Below are 20,908 nucleotides of genomic sequence, written 5' to 3'. Positions count from 1 at the left end.
TCAAAACACAACATATTAATATCTTATCAATGTAGTTATTTTAACAGCTAGTTAATCCAATAGGTACATGTTTCAAAATGCCCTTTGAATATAATATGCTACAGTACTGTTTTCACATTAGACAATACACTTGCACTATCTATTGAAATTGACTGAACATCAAATATCGATAATTTCTATCCCATGTGTGATCTTTCACAATTGATGAAAAAAATATCTGTATTGTTCAGATATAATTCCAACATAGGTGTAATGTAATCAAATGAAAGAAACATAACATTTAGCAATAATTAGTTTGCATCAAGCCTGTCTTGAGCATTTGGCCATTGGTTCACATCGACATCGCAGTAAATGTCCTCATTGTTCATGCACCTGGGGAAAAACCTTTTGGCATGGAGAATCCAAGCCTGATACAGCCTGGATTGATGTCATTACATGACTCATTCATGGCCTGAAGGAGGGTGGTACGCTCATGGGGATGACAATCATATATCTTCCACCTGTACTGTAATATGTATTGTATTTTACAGTATTGTATTGTACTTATGTATTGTAGTGGTCCTGTATGTGGCTCAGTTCATAAGAGCATGGCACTAGCAAGACTAGAGTTGTGGGTTCAATTTCCACTGGGGTCACTTACGAAAATATAAAGATTCACTGTTGCCACTTAGGATAAAAGCATCTGCAACATAAATGGCATATATTACAGTATTACAGTACTGTACTGGCCAGATCAGCATGCACAGTGCCAAGCGTCGGCTGGAGTGGCGTAAAGCTCGGCGCCATTGGACTCTGGAGCAGTGGAAACGCGTTCTCTGGAGTGATGCATCACACTTCACTATCTATCAGTCAGATGGACAAATCTGGATTTGGTGGATGCCAGGAGAACGCTACCTGCCCCAATGCAACCCCATCGAACACCTTTGGGATGAATTGAAACGGCGACTGCGAGCCAGGCCTAATCGCCCAACATCAGTGCCCGACCTCCCTATTGCTCTTGTGGCTGAATGGAAGCAAGTCCCCGCAGCAATGTTCCAACATCTAGTGGAAAGTCTTCCCAGAATAGTGGAGGCAGTTTAGGCAGCAAAGGGGGGACCAACTCCATATTAATGCCCATGATTTTGGAATGAGATGTTCGACGAGCAGGTGTCCACACACTTTTCGTCATGTAGTGTGTAAGAGGATATTATCTCCTGTATGAACATTTTATTGGCTACATGTATGGAGATGTTGTTTAGCATCACTACTGTACTATATGTTCTTGTCTCTCTGCATGTATATGAAAGAGGGAGAATGGGGAAAAGACAGTTTGTATGTGTGAAAGAAAGATCCCACCTTCCATAGTGTGACATCTGTGCCAGCAGAAGAACTTCTCACACCCACATGTCATCACACTAAGTTTGAGTACATTGTCATAACCTGTAATGCCATGGAAACACTAACGCAGTGAGATGGCCCCACAACACCACTGCGTAGCACACTGACCCACATGTCTGTGGTGGGACAGTCAGAGTGGCCACCAGCCAGATGAACCCACACGCTAACCCTGGCTGCCCTGACTTCACTTGTCCACTACAAGTGGAGCAATGTGACTCAATATTAGGGATTTTTGTGGTATTACTAGATGTGTGTCTGTTAAGTGAACATACATGTCTTATGACAGTACATTTGAGTGTTATAACAGGCATATCATCAGAATTTACTTGATTGATTGTGAATGGGCAGTTTGACTTGCTGCTAATGTTAGCATTGCTCTGAGTGAGAGGTGAGCTCTTTAGGTTGCCGTGTCAATGCCCCCTGCCTTGCTCGCTGGGTGCACATGGGAGGCAATTTGGCGTGCCCCTAGTTCCTACCAATGGAAAAATCGATCCGGCCAATAGATGCTCCCCTCTCCACTTCCTCCAAACCTGCTCCTGGTAGAGTCCTCAGCTGCTGATCACTATAAATACCTCACACATGTACTCTCAAATTTTGTGAGCTGTGGTGTTTGTTTTTTAATCACCCTAACCAACAAGTTCACACATCTAGAAGATAATTTGCCTGGAGAAATCATCATGTTTGGCATGACATGGAGTGGCAAGGAGTGAAATGTTAGCACAAACAGACTGGATTTCTCCAGGCTAATTATGTTGCCTTCCCAGGGTTGGGTCAAATCCATTCCAATTCCAGTCAATTCAGAAAGTAAACCACGTTTCAATTCTAAATTGTCCTCATTGAAAAGCATTGAAGAGAATTGGAATTTCAGTGAATTCCTAAATTGACTGGAATTGGAAATGGAATTTACCCCAACCTTGTACCTTTCCAACTGATATTTGACGATTTCAACAATTTCTTTCTAAAAAGTAAGTGTTGTAGAGATAATGTACACAAAACAAAAATATAAACGCAACATGTAATGTGTTGGTCCCATGTTTCATGAGCTGAAATAAAAGATCCCAGAAATGTTCCATACCCACAAAAAGCTTATTTCTCTAAAATGTTATGCACATATTTGTTTACATCCCTGATAGTGAGCATTTCTCCTGTTCAAATATGACCCATCTACCTGACAGGTGCGGCATATCAAGAAGGTGATTGAATAGCATGAACATTACACACCTTGTGCTGGGGACAATAAAAGGCCACTCTAAAATGTGCAGTTTTGTCACACAACACAATGCCACAGATGTCAAAAATGTTGAGGGAGCGTGTAATTGGCATGCTGACTGCAGGAATGTCCACCAGAGCTGTTGCCAGAGAATTTAATGTTCATTTCTCTACCATAAGCCGCCTCCAACGTCGTTTTAGAGAATTTGGCAATACATCCAACCGTCCTCACAAGCACAGACCATACCATGTGTTCGGTGTTGTGGGGGTGAGCAGTTTGCTGATGTCAATGTTGTGAACAGAGTGCCCCATAGTGGCAGTCGTGTTATGGTATGGGCAGTCATAAGCTATGGATAACAAACACAATTGCGTTTTATCAATGACAATTTGAATTACCAAAAATACCGTGATGAGATCCTGAAGCCCATTGTGAGCCCCATTTTTTTTTAAAGGTATCTGTAACCAACAGTTGCGTATCTGTATTTCCAGTTATCTGAAATCCATAGATTAGGGCCAAATGAATTTATTTAAATTCACTGATTTCCTCATATGAACTGTAACTCAGTAAAATCTTTGAAATTGTTGCATGTTGGTTTATATTTTTGTTCAGTATAGAAACAATATATATATATATATATATATATATATCTTGCTCTGACATGATGAAAAAATATATATACAGCACCAGTTTAGACCAGCACCAGTTTAGACACCACTACTCATTCCAAGGTTTTTCTTTATTTTTACTATTTTCTACGTTGTAGAATAATAGTGAAGACATCAAAACTATGAAATAACACATATGAAATCATGTAGTAACCAAAAAAGAGTTCAACAAATCGGTTCAATTGTTGTGAAGAAGGCTTCACGGCGCCCAAGACAGTCCAGCAAGCGCCAGGACCGTCTCCTAAAGTTGATTCAGCTGCGGGATCGGGGCACCACCAGTACAGAGCTTGCTCAGGAATGGCAGCAGGCAGGTGTGAGTACATCTGCACGCACAGTGAGGTGAAGATTTTTGGAGGATGGCCTGGTGTCAAGAAGGGCAGCAAAGAAGCCACTTCTCTCCAGGAAAAACATCAGGGACAGACTGATATTATGCAAAAGGTACAGGGATTGGACTGCTGAGGACTGGGGTAAAGTCATTTTCTCTGATATATCCCCTTTCCGATTGTTTGGGGAATCCGGAAAAAAGCTTGTCCGGTGAAGACAAGGTGAGCGCTACCATCAGTCCTGTGTCATGCCAACAGTAAAGCATCCTGAGACCATTCATGTGTGGGGTTGCTTCTCAGCCAAGGGAGTGGGCTCACTCACAATTTTGAGTGAGAACACAACCATGAATAAAGAATGGTACAAACACATCCTCCGAGAGCAACTTCTCCCAACCATCCAGGAACAGTTTGGTGACGAACAATGCCTTTTCCAGCATGATGGAGCACCTTGCCATAAGGCAAAAGTGATAACTAAGTGGCTCGGGAAACAAAACATCTATATTTTGGGTCCATGGCCAGGAAACTCCCCCAGAATTTAATCCCATTGAGAACTTGTGGTCAAGCCTCAAGAGGCGGGTGGACAAACAAAAACCCACAAATTCTGACAAACTCCAAGCATTGATTATGCAAGAATGGGCTGCCATCAGTCAGGATGTGGCCCAGAAGTTAATTGACAGCATGCCAGGGCAGATTGCAGAGGTCTTGAAAAAAAGGGTCAACACTGCAAATATTGACTCATTTCTGGGACTCATCAACTTCATGTAATTGTCAATAAAAGCCTTTGACACTTATGAAATGCTTGTAATTATACTTCAGTATTCCATAGTAACATCTGACAAAAATATCTAAAGACACTGAGGCAGCAAACTTTGTGGAAATGAATATTTGTGTCATTCTCAAAACTTTTGGCCATGACTGTATATACATATATTTATATTTCATCATATCAGAGCACGATATACAGTATGGGGCTTGAGCCCTATTGATAAGACGTGCAGTTCATACTCAATCCCTCTACTTCCCGTTCCCACGATTATTTCCCACTTTCATCCGTGACTGTGTATGTGAGTATTCCAGCTGTTCTGCTATCATGTGTCTGTGTGTGTTGCTTGCAGGGGTGGAAGGGGTCAAGGTGGGTGGTTATGAAACATGTTGCTCTGGTTGGGCGGTGGCAGTCATGCAAATAACTGCCGGTCTCACAGTAATTGACCGTTAATTAACATAAAGACGTTTAGCATCTCCTGGCTTCCATGCATACTGTAGCCTACAAGCCACTGATGCAGACCTTTGGAACATCTCCATTTAAAAAAGTCTAATAAATCCATGTAATATAGCCTACACCATCACAATAAATACTTTTTTTTTAAACAGGTCTAAAGAAACATGATATGAAGAAAATGTAGTCTATTTCAGAAGAACAGAATAGCATACTCTGAGTTGTCCTTATGTTAGGCCCTGATATGGCAATGCCATATGGCTGTTTATTTTATTTTATTTTATTTTATTTCACCTTTATTTAACCAGGTAGGCTAGTTGAGAACAAGTTCTCATTTGCAGCAGCGACCTGGCCAAGATAAAGCATAGCAATTCGACACATACAACAACACAGAGTTACACATGGAATAAACAAAACATACAGTCAATAATACAGTAGAACAAAAGAAAACAAAAAGTCTATATACAGTAAGTGCAAATGAGGTACGATAAGGGAGTTAATGTGAGTCTGGAAGGAGAAGGTATTTGTAGTTGTCCACGTATTCTAAGTCAGAGCCATCCAGAGTAGTGATGCTGGACGGGCGAGCAGGTGCGGGCAGTGATCGATTGAATAGCATGCATTTAGTTTTACTTGCGTTTGAGAGCAGTTGGAGGCCACGGAAGGAGAGTTGTATGGCATTGAAGCTCGTCTGGAGGTTAGTTAACACAGTGTCCAAAGAGGGGCCAGTAGTATACAGAATGGTGTTGTCTGCGTAGAGGTGGATCAGAGAATCACCAGCAGCAAGAGCAACATCATTGATGTATACAGAGAAGAGAGTCGGCCCGAGAATTGAACCCTGTGGCACCCCCCATAGAGACTGCTAGAGGTCCGGACAACAGGCCCTCCGATTTGACACACTGAACTCTATCAGAGAAGTAGTTGGTAAACCAGGCGAGGCAATCATTTGAGAAACCAAGGCTTGTCAAGTCTGCCAATAAGAATGTGGTGATTGACAGAGTCGAAAGCCTTGGCCAGGTCAATGAATACGGCTGCACAGTAATGTCTCTTATCGTTGGCGGTTATGATGTTATTTAGGACCTTGAGCGTGGCTGAGGTGTACCCATGACCAGCTCTGAAACCAGATTGCATAGTGGAGAAGGTACGGTGGGATTCGAAATGGTCGGTAATCAGTTTGTTAACTTGGCTTTCGAAGACCTTAGATATAGTCTGTAGCAGTCTGCGTCTAGAGTGTCACCCCCTTTGAAGAGTGGGATGACCGCGGCAGCTTGGGCTACACTAGTTAGCAGACAAGATTTGCTTAAAATTCTGTGGCATTATATTTTATTATTTTATAGTATGAAGAATACAATTGAACATAGCTTAATTAAATGGAAAGGATATTTTCTCTAAACTATTTGAGGGAGTGCTTACATGTGGCTATTCTGTGTTGAGTGGTTAACAAAGAATTTGGTCCTCCTGTATGCTTAATTTGGAGATATTTATGCAACTTTAGTGGTGAATCAAATGTTGGGCAAATGTTTTGATTTTTAATACATTCTCAGGCTGCATGATGGGACTCAAATGATGATTTGAAAAAAGTCACATGAAAGGCATGAGCTCTAATTTGTTTCTTGTGCAGGCTACACACTTATCCAGTCTCATTCATAATTTGACAAGCACTTGATTGTACGGCTCTGGGTGTAGTGGGTGTGAAGTCAGGCGCAGGAAGCAGAGAGTACAGGGTAGTGCTTCATTTGCACACACGGCGAACATAAGCCACCCCACGAAAATACAGGGCTCACACAAAACAAATGCCCCAAACACTGGGGACTGAAACAGTCCGGAGAACACCCACGACCGAAAACACGTCAGACACAAGCGTGCACAGTAGCAACACACAAACAATCCCGCACACAGAGCAGGCGGGCCTACTGGCTAAAATAACCTGACTAATCAGCCTAACACAAAACAGGTGAAACCAATAAACAGAAAGGGGAAAAAGGGAATCAGTGGCAGCTAGTAGGCCGGTGACGACGACCGCCGAGCACCACCCGAGCAGGAAGGGGAGCCACCTTCGGTAGGAGTCGTGACAGTACCCCCCCCCCCCCCGACGCGTGGCTCCCACAGCACGCAGAGGGCAACCTGGAGGGCGAGGCGCAGGGTGATCCGGGTGGAGGCGATGGAAATCCCTCAACAGTGACGGGTCCAAGATGTCCCCCACCGGTACCCAGCACCTCTCCTCCGGGCCGTACCCCTCCCAGTCCACGAGGTACTGCAGGCCCCTCACCCGGTGTCTCGAGTCCAGAATGGCCCGTATAGTGTACGCCGGGGACCCCCCGATGGAGGGGTAGGTTTCGGGTCGAGAGCCAGACCCTGTCCCCCGATACGAACACGGGGGCCTCACTGCGGTGGCGGTCAGCACTTCTCTTCTGCCGTCCACTGGCTTGCTTGAGGGATTCCTGGACGGCTCTCCAGGTCTCCTTGGAGCGCTGCACCCACTCCTCCACCGCAGGAGCCTCGGTCTGACTCTGGTGCCATGGTGCCATGACCGGCTGGTAGCCCAAGACACACTGAAATGGTGATAGGTTCGTAGAGGAGTGACGGAGTGAGTTCTGGGCCAACTCCGCCCATGGGATGTACCTAGACCACTCCCCTGGCCGGTCCTGGCAATACGACCGCAGAAACCTACCCACCTCCTGGTTCACTCTCTCCGCCTGCCCATTACTCTCGGGCTGATAACCAGAGGTCAAGCTGACCGAGACCCCCAGATGCTCCATAAACGCCCTCCATAACCTGGACGTGAACTGGGGACCTCGATCTGAGACGATGTCCTCCGGCACCCCGTAGTGCCGGAAGACGTGGGTAAATAGCGCCTCAGCAGTCTGTAGGGCCGTAGGGAGACCGGGCAACGGGAGAAGACGGCAGGACTTAGAAAACCGATCCACAACAACCAGGACAGTAGTGTTCCCCTGAGACGGGGGGAGATCGGTCAGGAAGTCCACTGACAGGTGAGACCATGGCCTAGGAAGGTGCCTAGGAGCCTTACTCTGGGCGCATACCGAACAGAAAGAGACGTAGAACCTAACGTCCTTAGCCAAGGTGGGCCACCAGTACTTCCCCCTGAGACCCCGCACTGTCCTCGCCACACCAGGATGACCCGAAGAGGGTATTGTGAGCCCACCAAATCAATTGATCACGAACACCAAGCAGCACGTACTTGCGACCCGTGGGACACTGTGGAGGCGCAGGTTCCACCCGTAACGCCCGCTCGATGTCCGAGTCCACCTCCCATACCACCGGTGCCACCAGCCTAGAGGCTGGAATGATGGGAGTAGGATCGATGGGCCGGTCCTCCGTGTCATAGAGACGGGACAGCGCGTCGGCCTTCGTATTCAGGGAGCCTGGTCTATAAGAAATGGTGAACCTGAATCGGGTGAAGAACATGGCCCACCTTGCTTGATGCGGATTCAGTCTCCTAGCTGCCCGGATATACTTCAGATTCTGGTGGTCGGTCCAGATGAGCAAAAGGTGCCTAGCCCCCTCAAGCCAGTGTCTCCACACCTTCAGGGCCTTTACCACCACTAACAACTCCCGGTCCCCCACATCATAATTATGCTCCGCCGGACCGAGCTTCTTTGAAAAGAAAGCGCAGGGGCGGAGTTTCAGTGGCGTACCTGAGCGCTGTGATAGCACGGCACCCACCCCAGCCTTGGACGCGTCCACCTCCACTATGAATGCTAGAGAGGAGTCCGGGTGCGCCAACACGGGCGCATCGGTGAACAGCGCCTTCAACCTATTGAAGGCTCTGTCAGCCTCTGTCGACCACCGCAAACGCACCGGCCCCCCCTTCAGCAGTGAAGTAATGGGGGCCGCTACCTGGCCAAAACCCCGGATAAACCTCCGGTAGTAATTGGCAAACCCTAAGAACCACTGCACTTCCTTCACCATGGTTGGAGTCGGCCAATTACGCACGGCCTTAACGCGGTCACACTCCATCACCACCCCCGAGGTGGAAATGCGATAACCCAGGAAGGAGACGGCTCGTTTGGAGAACACACACTTCTCAGCCTTGACGTATAGGTCATGCTCCAGCAGTCTACCAAGCACCTTGCGCACCAGAGACACATGCGCGGCGCGGGTGGCGGAATATATCAGAATATCATCGATATAGACAACCACGCCCTGCATGTGCAGGTCCCTGAGAATCTCGTCTACAAAGGATTGAAAGACGGCTGGAGCATTCTTTAACCCATACGGCATGACGAGGTACTCATAATGACCCGATGTGGTACTAAACGTGGTTTTCCACTCGTCTCCATCCCGAATACGCACCAGATTATACGCGCTCCTGAGGTCCAGTTTTGTGAAAAGCTTGCTCCGTGAAGTGATTCCACCGCCGTAGCGATGAGAGGTAGCGGGTAACTAAACCCCACCGTGATGGCATTTAGGCCTCTATAATCAATGAACGGACGCAGACCTCCCTCCTTTTTTTCACAAAAAAGAAACTAGAGGAGACGGGTGAAATGGAGGGCCGAATGTACCCCTGTCCCAGAGATTCCGTGACATATGTCTCCATAGCCAACGTCTCCTCCTGTGACAATGGGTACACGTGATTCTTGGGAAGCGCAGCGTTTACCTGGAGATTTATCGCACTGTCGATGAGGTGGTAATTTAGTCGCCCTCTTCTTACAGAAAGCGATAGCCAAATCGGCATATTCAGGGGGAATGCGCACAGTGGAAACCTGGTCTGGACTCTCCACCGACGTGGCACCGATGGAAACTCCCATACACCTCCCTGAACACTCCTCTGACCACCCCTGGAGAACCCCCTGTCTCCACGAAATCCTGGGATTGTGACTAGCCAGCCAGGGAACCCCCAGCACCACCGGAAACGCAGGCAAATCGATAAGGAAGAGACTAATCTGTTCCTTATGATTCCCCTGCGTTACCATGTCCAGTGGAACCGTGGTCTCCCTGACCAACCCTGACCCTAATGGCTGGCTATCTAAGGAGTGCACTGGGAAGGGGGATCTATCGGCACTAGCGGAATTCCCAGCTTGATGGCGAGTCCGCGATCCATAAAGTTCCCAGCTGCGCCTGAATCGACTAGCGCCTTATGCTGGGAAGAGGGAGAAAAGTCACGAAAACAAATAAATACAAACATGTTACCAACAGGGGGTTCTGGGTGAGTTTGGTGCTGACTCACCTGGGGTAACCGAGAAGTGTTCTGCCTGCCCTCTCGACTCCCAAACTGGCTCCTCCAGCACCGGTCAGCCGTGTGTCCTCTCCGACCACAGCTGGTGCAGGAGGAGCCTCCTCCTCCGGTACACCTCGGCACGGTCCCCCCTAATTCCATAGGAATAGGGGCAGGAGTGCTAGGAGGTGGAACAGACAGGACCCTTTCCGAACGCCCGCGGGCAGCCAGCAGAGAGACATGTTCGTTGAGGGAGAGAGTGGTGTCCCGACACGCTAGCTCCCTGCGGATGTCCTCCCGGAGACTACACCGGTAATGGTCTATCAGGGCCCTGTCGTTCCACCCAGCCCCAGCGGCCAAGGTCCGGAACTCATTTAACATTTACATTTAAGTCATTTACATTTAACTCCAACGCGAAGTCCTGCGCGCTCCTCGTCTCCTGCCTAAGATGGAATAGTCGCACACCCCAACTCTGGATAATGATCCCTCGCCGAGTCTGGGCCATTCCAGACCGCGTTGGCCCACTCCAGAGCTCGACCCGTCAGGCAGGAGACGAGGACACTCACACTCTCCTCCCCCGAGGGAGTAGATCTCATGGTAGCTAGGTACAGCTCGAGCTGGAGCAGGAACCCCTGGCACCCAGCTGCCGCTCCATCGCACTCCCTCGGGAGCGCAAGACGAAGCGCGCCGGAGCCGGATGCAGGGGGAGGAGGAGGTGGACTCGTCGGAGGAACCGGAGGTGGAGAGAGGAGACCACTCCTCTCCCATCGGTCCATTCTCTCCATCATCGGATCCATCGCCGATCCTATCCGATGGAGAACGGTGGTATGATGGAGGACACGTTCCTCCATCGAGGGAAGGGGGGTGGCAGCTGCTCCTGCTGACTCCATTCAGAGGGAGTGGGATTCTGTAAGGCTCTGGGTGTAGTGGGTGCGAAGTCAGGCGCAGGAAGCAGAGAGTACAGGGTAGTGCTTTATTTGCACACACGGCAAACATAAGCCACCCCACGAAAATACAGGGCGCACACAAAACAAATGCCCCAAACACTGGGGACTGAAACAGTCCGGAGAACACCCACGACCGAAAACACGTCAGACACAAGCGTGCACAGTAGCAGCACACAAACAATCGCGGCTGTGCTTCCCTTTGTAGTCCGTAATAGTTTGCAAGCCCTGCCACATCCGACGAGCGTCGGAGCCGGTATAGTATGATTCCATTTTAGTCCTGTATTGACGCTTTGTCTGTTTGATGGTTCATTGGAGGGCATAGAGAGATTTCTTATTAGCATTGGCGTCCTCTGACCACTTCCGTATTGAGTGAGTCACTGGTACTTCCCGCTTTATTTTTTGCTTGTAAGCAGGAGTCAGGAGGATAGAGTTATGGTCAGATTTGCCAAATGGAGGGCGAGGGAGAGTTTTGTATGCATCTCTGTGTGTGGAGTAAAGGTGGTCTAGAGTTTTTTTCCCCTCTGGTTGCACGTTTAACATGCTGGTAGAAATTAGGTCAAATGGTATGGTCTACAGCTTATCATGAGATACTCTACCTCAGCCGAGCAAAACCTTGAGACTTCCTTAATATTCGATTTTGTGCACCAGCTGTCATTTACAAATAGACCGTGACTGCCACCCCTTGCCTTACCGGAGGCAGCTGTTCTATCTTGCCGATGAACCGAAAACCCCAGCAGCTGTATGTTATCCATGTCGTTCAGCCACGACTCGGTGAAATGTAAGATATTACAGTTTTTTATGTCCCGTTGGTAGGATATCCTTGATCAGAGCTCATCCATTTTGTTATCCAATAATTGCACGTTTTATGTTTTAACCCGGAAGCCAGCCGCACCAATGTGTCAGAGGACACCTGGCGACCGTGTCAGCGTGCATGCGCCCGGCCCGCCACAGGAGTCGCTAGAGCACGATAGGACAAGGAAATCTCGGCCTGCCAAACCCTCTCCTAACCCGGACGACGCTGGGCCAATTGTGCGCCGCTCATGGGTCTTCCAGTCACGGCCAGCTGTGATACAGCCTGGGTTCGAACCTGGGTCTGTAGTGATGCCTCAAGCACTGTGATGCAGTGCCTTAGACCGCTGCGCCACTCGGGAGGACACCACAAATTGATTTTAACAAACAATTGGTCCCCCAAAAAATGCGGCCCACCGTTGAATTTCAAAATCCGGATTTGTCCCTCGAGCCAAAAAGTTTGCCCACCCCTGCTTTACATGGTTATAAAGTGGATTAATGTGCTTCATTTTAAGAAGTTATTTGGCCACTTTAGTTGTGATACAAACCTTATCAAAACACATAGGCCTTTGGGCTAGGCTACATGTGTTGTGCGACTATGATTAGAAAAAAATCGCTAAAAAAAGCATGAACTGTTTCTTGCCTTACAAGCTGGGCATCATTCACAAGTGACAATATATTATTCAGAAGTGATAGGCTAATATTGTCACCCATCAGACTATTCTTGATTTAATCTTGTCTTTACATATACTAAATAATATATGCGTGAAATTTGTTTTGATTTAGAATGGACCATTATCATGCACTTGTCTCGGAACAGGGGCAGGGGGAAAAATACATGTAATCTATGCACTTAAATAGTGAATGGAAAACGCTTTTCCCGTGGTTCCTTTTCATGCCAGCCAGGTCGACTATACTCCTGTTGTAAAGCGAAGCAGTGTGCTTAATATTAGGAAATTTGATAAATAAATATAGTAGGCCTAGCCTATAGAAAGCTGATGGGATCCTCCTCTTTTTAATAGAGGCCATCAAAACTCTGTTTTCTCACACAATTGCATAGCCTATAGAAATGTTGCTCAACATGAGCTCATGGGCTCTCATGAAGTGTTTTATTTTATTTTTGATAACATTTGCATTGATGTCAGAGTGATTAGAAGGACAATAGAGTGCTAAGTACCAGGCAGTTAGCAGGTTTGGTAGGCTGCTAATGACCATCAGCAGCATCAGAGCTTTGAGAAGCCTAGTTACCGTGACTACAGTCACCTGGAATTTGACTGTGGTCATATGAATCGTGACTGCCGGTGTCACGGTAATACGGTCACCGTAACAGCCCTATGCTCTGGTGATGCTGGAAGGGGAGGCGTTGGGAGGCAGGGGGGTATCGAGCGGCCCTCTGCGCGGCCTGACACTGACGATGACCTTGGCCTCTGGTACTAATGGAAGTAGAGGGCAGCAGAGGTCTCTCTTTCTCGTCTGTCTGTCTGTCTGTCTGTCTGTCTGTCTGTCTGTCTGTCTGTCTGTCTGTCTGTCTGTCTGTCTGTCTGTCTGTCTGTCTGTCTGTCTGTCTGTCTGTCTATCTGTCTGTCTGTCTGTCTGTCTGTCTGTCTGGCTGTCTGCATGTCTGCGCTCCGTTATCTACTTTATGTTTGTTGGTGTCTACAAGGTGTCAGTCATTATCTTCCATCTTCTCTTCTCCATCTCTCTGGTTCTCCCCTTCCCTTCCTCCTTTTCTCCACCTCCAGTCCATTCTCTCTACATGTTGTTCTTACCGTATCCCTGTATCGTTTGAAGAGCTAGAATGTTCTGAACAAGGAAAATCTCCACCATGACATAATGGTCAATTTTTAGGTCAAACAGATCGTTATCCCTGCAAGAGCACATTACGGTGGCTAACTACTAAACAAGTATCCATTGGTCAAAATAAATGGTCTGAAAAAGCAGTCAACATAACAGTTACCTTATCTATTATGAGTACAGAATGCATGTAGGATTTTGCCTGGGTCATGTCTCGTTACGCAACTGAGCTTCTTGGTAATCCCCTCTTTTATAATTGAATTTCGATTTGCGCCTTACAAAAAGAGGGAAATTATCCCTGTCATTGATCTTTGCTGGTATTGATTAGTCTGCGTAAGATTAAGCACATTATGTGATTGACTGTACAATCAGTGGTCCGTAGAAGAGTGACAGATGGTGAATGACAGTCAGTGAGAGAGACAGACCCTACATCTCCCCCTACTGCGCCCCCTGTCTCTGACTAAGTCTGTAGGGTAGAACAATTCTTACTAAAATAACTCCAGACAACAGGAGGTTGGGGGCACCTTAATTGGGGAGGATGGGCTCGTGCTAATGGCTGAAGTGGAATTGATGGAATGGTATCAAATACATCAAACACATGGTTGAATACCATTCCATTCGCTCCGTTCCAGCCATTGTTATGAGCCGTCCACCCCTCAGCAGCCTCCACTGCTCCAGACGTTACCTACGGATATTTTTTATGGTTTTCTAAATTAAAACATGCTTCATGATTCTGCGTATACTGTATTTGTTTGTGTTAGCTATAGGTTTGTGTGCATGTGTGTGTTTATGTGTGTGTCTCAGTTTGTGTCTGAGTGTACTGTATGTATGTGTTTGTATGTGAGTGTGAGTCTGTGTGTGTGTGTGTGTGTGTGTGTGTGTGTGTGTGTGTGTGTGTGTGTGTGTGTGTGTGTGTTGTGCATACTGTACTAGCAGCAGTGTTCATACTGTACTAGCAGCAGTGTTCATACTGTACTAGCAGCAGTGTTCATACTGTACTAGCAGCAGTGTTCATACTGTACTAGCAGCAGTGTTGCCGCGGGGCTCCAGCTGTGAGGGCTGGGCTGCCGGGTGCAGATGGAGAGGGAGAGGGAGAGGGAGAGGGAGAGGGAGGGGGAGAGGGAGGGGGAGAGGGAGAGGGAGGGGGAGAGGGAGGGGGAGAGGGAGAGGGAGAGGGAGGGGGAGAGGGAGAGGGAGAGGGAGGGCGGTGTTTACAAACGTTATCCTCTCTCAGTTTTCTCCCGCCCTCTCTTCCAGCCACACTCCTCAACATGAGCCTGAAACAGAAACTCCAACCTGTGAGTACTCCAACTCTACTCTCTCACTCCCTATTCTCTTCTTTCTTTCTCTTCCTGTCTCACTCCTGTCCTTTTCTGCCTCTCCTCTTACCCTCATGGTCATCTGGTGGTTCGTAGCAGGCTACCGAGCTCCATCCTCCGTATTGACAGTGAGGCAGGGGCTGTGACGGATGTTGTTAGTGCTGATGTCATCTTGTTGTCGTCAAAATTTGTCTTGTGTCACTTGTCGCCCACTTTTTTTTCGTAGGTGATAATTATGTTGATGTTTTGTGGGCTCCAGGGTACTTGTTGGTCTCTGGAATTTGGAATGTTCATTTGATTAGCATGAATCAAATTTCATTTTGTTCTGAAAATGATTATTCTAATTTAAAGAGAACAGTTCACAGTACCTTAGTGGTGTTTGTTTGGTGTATGAAGGAAAACTAGTGTCAGAGGTTTTTAATTTCAGACTGGATTGTTACTGAAGTATTAACATAGTTAGGTGTTCTTTATGCAAATAGCTAGTGTTTGTTTTTAATCTTTAAAAAGGTATTTGTTGTATTCTATGTCAGATGTCATTGTGTTTTCCAATAAGGACTGTTAACTGTTATAAGCCCTGAGTGGTTTTGGTTAAACATTGTGGTGCAGACGGCATGGATCTTATTCAGGCTGTCATTATGAAACAGGACTGGAAATGATGTCAATAATCTGAAATTACCCAGATGAGTGAATCTGGGTAACACACACGCACACTGCCCATCCCTCAGCTTGCTCCCACAGGTTCATCATGTTAGATGTTAAATTCAGTCCTCAGGGGGAGAATCCTGATTGTTGGTACAGCAGCGCATCTGTCAGAGAAAGAGCACAGTGACACGTGGAATCACAACCCTCATTTAGCCACAAACATTGATAGCAATAAGGCCTAAGGTCCTGAGCCCTATGTAGCCCCCAGCAGTCAGGTCTTCTTTCATACGGTATGTAGCAAACAGTGCTGTAGGTGTAGAATCTTCATTTGATCACCCTGTTGCAGGAGAACTTTCCTGCAATGCAGAAAATGTAAAACGTGTTGTGTATTTGAGGTTTAAAAAGACTCCTGAAGTTTATAATTTCCACTTTGAAATGCCATTAATTATAATCCACATAATAATTCACATTTCCTGTTGCTGCAGAATTATTTTCCTGCTCTATCGAACTGGCTCAAATTAAGATCCTACATCTGTACAGTACTTTAAATGCTCTGCTATGAGAGGTTCTGCAGTGCATTTTCACATCCTCAGTCTTCAGTCAATCGTTTCAGTTTGTTGTTTCAAATTGTTTATTCTGTGTACGAAATGCATTAACTGAACTATCCATTTAATTAAAGCTCAGTCCTACTATTCCTTGTATTAGATTAGTTTACTGACTACTGGAGCAGCACCCCCTGGACTGGGTGAGAGTTGGGTCATAGAGCGGTAAGTGGGCAGTGTGTAGTTTGGATGGGAATCGATAGGAGGCTAACCAGATGGTGTCATTTTATCACCTCTAAGACTGACTGTATGTGGGGACTTTAGCCTTACAGGTTTGGTCTCTTACTTTGAGTCTGAACATCTTTTCCATTTAAGAATCAAAGCTGTGAGGGTTGAGAGAGGTCAGATGTTCTGGAAAGAGATGGAAATTGTCATAGGAAGCTTTCACCTTGTACTCAGGTTATTTAGTAGGGAAAAAACCTTGTAGCACTGAACATGCCGCATTTAATGTACCTGTATTTTGTGATCCAGCTAAGTAGGGACATTATTCTGTCACCATAGTTATGCAAACTATACATGCAAAGTAGGATGAGCCAGTGGAGGTTCCACCAGTCTAGCCTGCAGAACATGTTGACCAGCTAGACCAGCCAGAACATGTTGACTGTTTAGGTAATATTATGGTCTGTTACACCAGCCTAGCCTGCAACACATGTTGACTGTGGAGGACCATAATATTACCTAAAAATGTATATTTTCCTCACACACCATCATCGAAACCACAGTATCTGAATCGACAACAATAACCCAAGAGATCACACTCACATAGACCATTTCAATCAGTCTGCCCCTAGTGCTCTTACTAACCGGTACAACGATGAGAGCCTCCATATCCAGGAGCTCCAGTTTATCCTGGTCCCGACCACAGCAGCAGCAGGAGGAGGAGGTCCCCCTCAAAGTCCCCAGCAGCCCTCCCTGTCTCCCCCGGAACAGATAGGTCCCACTCAAAGTCCGGATGTGATACAGCCTGGAATCAAACCAGGGACTGTAGTGACTTCTCTTGCACTGAGATGCAGGGCCCTAGACCGCTGCACCATTCGGGAGCCCATATGGGTGATATCAGAGAGCACATTGTGCACCATGGTCTGCCTATGTCCAGAGCTGTAAAAATACTTGAAAGTACTACTTAAGTAGTTTCTTGGGGTATCTGTACTTTACTTTACTATTTATATTTTTGACTACTTTTACTTTTATTTTCCGAAAGAAAATGATGTACTTTTTACTCCATACATTTTCCCTGACACCCAAAAGTACTCATTACATTTTCAATGGTTAGCAGGACAGGAAAAGGGTCTAATTCACACACTTTTCAAGAGAACAACCCTGGTCATCCATACAGCCTCTACATCAAGCACACAGACAGTTTTGACCAATACTGCCCTCCTACACAAGCACTCACAAAAGGTGTTAGTGAAAATGAACCAAAATCACCCAGCTCTTAGCAACAATCCCTGTCGATTTGCTTGTAAATTAGGGCACTTACCCTGCTCTGCCATTGGCCGAGGGACAGTGAAGGGGGTCACATGGTGTGGCAGGTGAGCTGCAGTAGGGTCTTTTTAAAGGCCAGTGAGTGGGGTGGGGTGGGGGAGAAGGGTACAGACAGCCAGGCAGCCAGAGAGGGTCCACTCCCCAGCAGTGGTCTGTTAGAGCTGGGCACATAGGCACTGGGCCACTGAGTAGCTGATCTGGAGCATTGTGCTGGACATAGCGGGCTAGGATGGAGCAGGGGAGGACCTATCTGTTCCGGGGGAGACAGGGAGGGTTGCTGGGGACTTTGAGGGGGACCTCCTCCTCCTGCTGCTGCTGTAGTCGGGACCAGGATAAACTGGAGCTCTTGGATATGGAGGCTCTCATCGTTGTACCGGTTAGTAAGAGCACTAGGGGCAGACTGATTGAAATGGTCTATGTGAGTGTGATCTCTTGGGTTATTGTTGTCGATTCAGATACTGTGGTTTCGATGATGGTGTGTGAGGAAAATATACATTTTTAGGTAATATTATGGTCTGTGCTGTCACTATGAGAACACAATCACTAAGGTCCTCTCTGTATTTGAATTTGCACCTATGATTTACATACTGGTTATTATAGTTGATTTGGTTCCTATTTGGCTGTACTGACTGTGTTGAACACTCAGAAATCAGACCCCCGTAACCATGTAGATATTTGTCTTGTGAAAAGCTGTGCGTTGGCTTCTACAGTGTTTGTGTTGGGTCCTTTGAGACAGATATTGTTTATACTCCAGGACATAATTGTCTTCATGACAACATGACTGGTTAGCTGTGAGACTGAGGGATGTTTGTGTGAACATTTACACTCATTGCATTGTATCACACACACACACACACACACACACACACACACACACACACACACACCACACACACACACTACTTCTCCCTCTTTGTCACTCTGGAATACACATTAACTCTGATTGATTTGTGACAGTGCTTGAACAGCTAATGGAGGGTTGTTGTGTTTTTTTGCTGCTGCTGTTCTAGTTGTGCTGAGGTGAGAGACATGTGGGTTGGAGGCCCGCGGTGTCAGACACAGTAGGTAGGTAGACAGAACACAGTTGCTCCCCTTCCTTCCCCCAAAGGGCACAACAAAGACAATATCAGGTCCTGTTCTGCTCCTCTCTTCTGAACTGTCTTCTGCTCTGGTTCCCTGAACCCACGTCCCTCGGGTTTCTCGGCACAATTCTCTGACATGACTCACTCTCTTTCCCATTTCTTATACAGCTTTCCATTTAGCTAAGGCTGTTTGGCTTATCATCTCATATTATTGTGGTTCTAATCAAGGCCTTTTCAGCAGGGTGGTGAGGGACCATTGTGAAGATATTCTGTTTCATTTCTGTTTCACTTTTACTGCCCATGATTAATCTAGATTCAGCAGGACTCTCTGACCGTCTCTGCCCTCTCCCTTCTAGGTACTGTCCCTAGGGGCTGATGTCCTGCCAGAGTACAAGCTCCAGGCGCCTCGCATCCACAAGTGGACCATCCTCCACTACAGTCCCTTCAAGGCGGTGTGGGACTGGGTCATCCTCCTGCTGGTCATCTACACGGCTGTCTTCACCCCCTACTCCGCTGCCTTCCTGCTCAACGAGGTGGAAGACGAGCTCCGGCGCTCCTGTGGCTACACCTGCAACCCCCTCAACGTGGTGGACCTGGTGGTGGACGTCATGTTTATCGTGGACATTCTCATCAACTTCCGGACCACATATGTCAATCACAATGACGAGGTGGTCAGCCACCCGGGGCGAATCGCCCAGCACTACTTCAAAGGCTGGTTCCTCATTGATATAGTGGCAGCCATCCCCTTTGACTTGCTCATATTCCGCTCTGGCTCTGATGAGGTGAGATGGATGGAGGAGAAGGTGGATCATTTGAATCTGTGTGTAGTATTGGTCCTTTTTTTGCAGTGTTGGTCAGTGTACCAATTCAACAAAGACTCTCTCATAAATCTTCTTGTTCTTTTACATGAATTGCTTTGTTTGTACTTTGAACCTCTCTCCTCTCAGCCCCAGACGACCACTCTGATTGGCTTGCTGAAGACTGCTCGGCTACTGCGATTGGTGCGTGTGGCGCGGAAGCTGGACCGCTACTCAGAGTACGGCGCCGCTGTTCTCTTCCTCCTCATGTGCACCTTTGCCCTCATCGCCCATTGGCTGGCCTGTATCTGGTACGCCATCGGCAACGCGGAGCGCACCAACTCGGCCCGCATCGGAGGCATGAAGATCGGCTGGCTGGACAACCTGGCTGAACAGATTGGTAAACCATACAACGACACAGATCCTGCCTCCGGCCCCTCCACCAAGGATAAATACGTCACAGCGCTTTACTTTACCTTCAGCAGCTTGACCAGCGTGGGCTTCGGTAACGTTTCCCCCAACACCAACCCTGAGAAGATCTTCTCCATCTGCATCATGCTAATCGGCTGTGAGTACGTCACCAGTGTGTCTGAGTACGTCACCAGTGTGTCGGCGTCCCGTGGCCTGTCGAGTGTGCCTGTGTGTCCAGAGTGTTCATATGCATTGCTGCATTACTTTAAGTGTAGTACCACCGATCATTTTAGGTGGATGTCACTGACATGTCTCTCTGTCGTCTCCTGTAGCTCTGATGTATGCCAGTATCTTTGGTAACGTGTCGGCTATCATCCAGAGGCTGTACTCCGGCACGGCCCGTTACCACACCCAGATGCTGCGTGTCAAAGAGTTCATCCGCTTCCACCAGATCCCAGAGGGACTACGCCAGAGACTGGAGGAATACTTCCAACATGCCTGGTCCTATACCAATGGCATCGACATGAACGCTGTGAGTCACTCTCAAACACACATTCATATACAGCCAAACACACACACATCCATATGCACGCGAAAAACACACACGTTCATATTCACACGAAAAACACATATTCCCTACTTGCCACCTGAGTTTTGCCGCCATTAGGTGCTCAGACAGGGAGACCTAACAGTGTAAATGATGTGCGTCATATCCTTTGTGTTAGTAGATAGATAGCGTCCTGCTGGTTGCAGAGAAGAGAAAAGCATTAGGCCTCTAACACCACAGGAACATGACGTAGCAGAGAGCACGCCTGTCAATTCAATCTGAACACAGTTGATCACATAGACACTGTGTGTGTGCATGTGTCCCCTTGTCAATAGTGAGCATCAACTGAAACTGCTCTCCCCACTCGCTCTCTCTCTGTCTCTCTCTGTCTCTCTCTCTCTGTCTCTCTCTCTCTCTCTCTGTCTCTCTCTTTCTCTCTGTCTCTCTCTCTCTGTTTCTCTCTGTCTCTCTCTCTGTCTCTCTCTGTCTCTCTCTCTTTCTGTCTCTCTCTGTCTCTCTCTCTCTCTCT

General features: G+C 47.2%; 1 protein-coding gene across 2 annotated transcripts in view; it reads left to right on the top strand.

Moving 5' to 3' along the window:
* Positions 1–20,908, top strand: part of LOC106601520 (voltage-gated inwardly rectifying potassium channel KCNH6) — a 40,482-nt gene that overhangs the window by 12,253 nt on the left and 7,321 nt on the right. For both annotated transcript variants that reach the window (XM_045715368.2, XM_082972097.1), the window contains 3 exons: positions 18,981–19,406; positions 19,572–19,989; positions 20,165–20,364. In XM_045715368.2, the coding sequence (XP_045571324.2) occupies positions 18,981–19,406; positions 19,572–19,989; positions 20,165–20,364 (1,044 nt within the window). The remainder of the gene's footprint in view (positions 1–18,980; positions 19,407–19,571; positions 19,990–20,164; positions 20,365–20,908) is intronic.

This window comes from Salmo salar, chromosome 03 (genome assembly GCF_965601325.2).
Source record: "Salmo salar chromosome 03, fSalSal1, whole genome shotgun sequence".
Classification (NCBI taxonomy): domain Eukaryota; kingdom Metazoa; phylum Chordata; class Actinopteri; order Salmoniformes; family Salmonidae; genus Salmo; species Salmo salar.
Note: the sequence above shows the minus strand (reverse complement) of the source record. Positions and strands in the feature narration are given on the sequence as shown.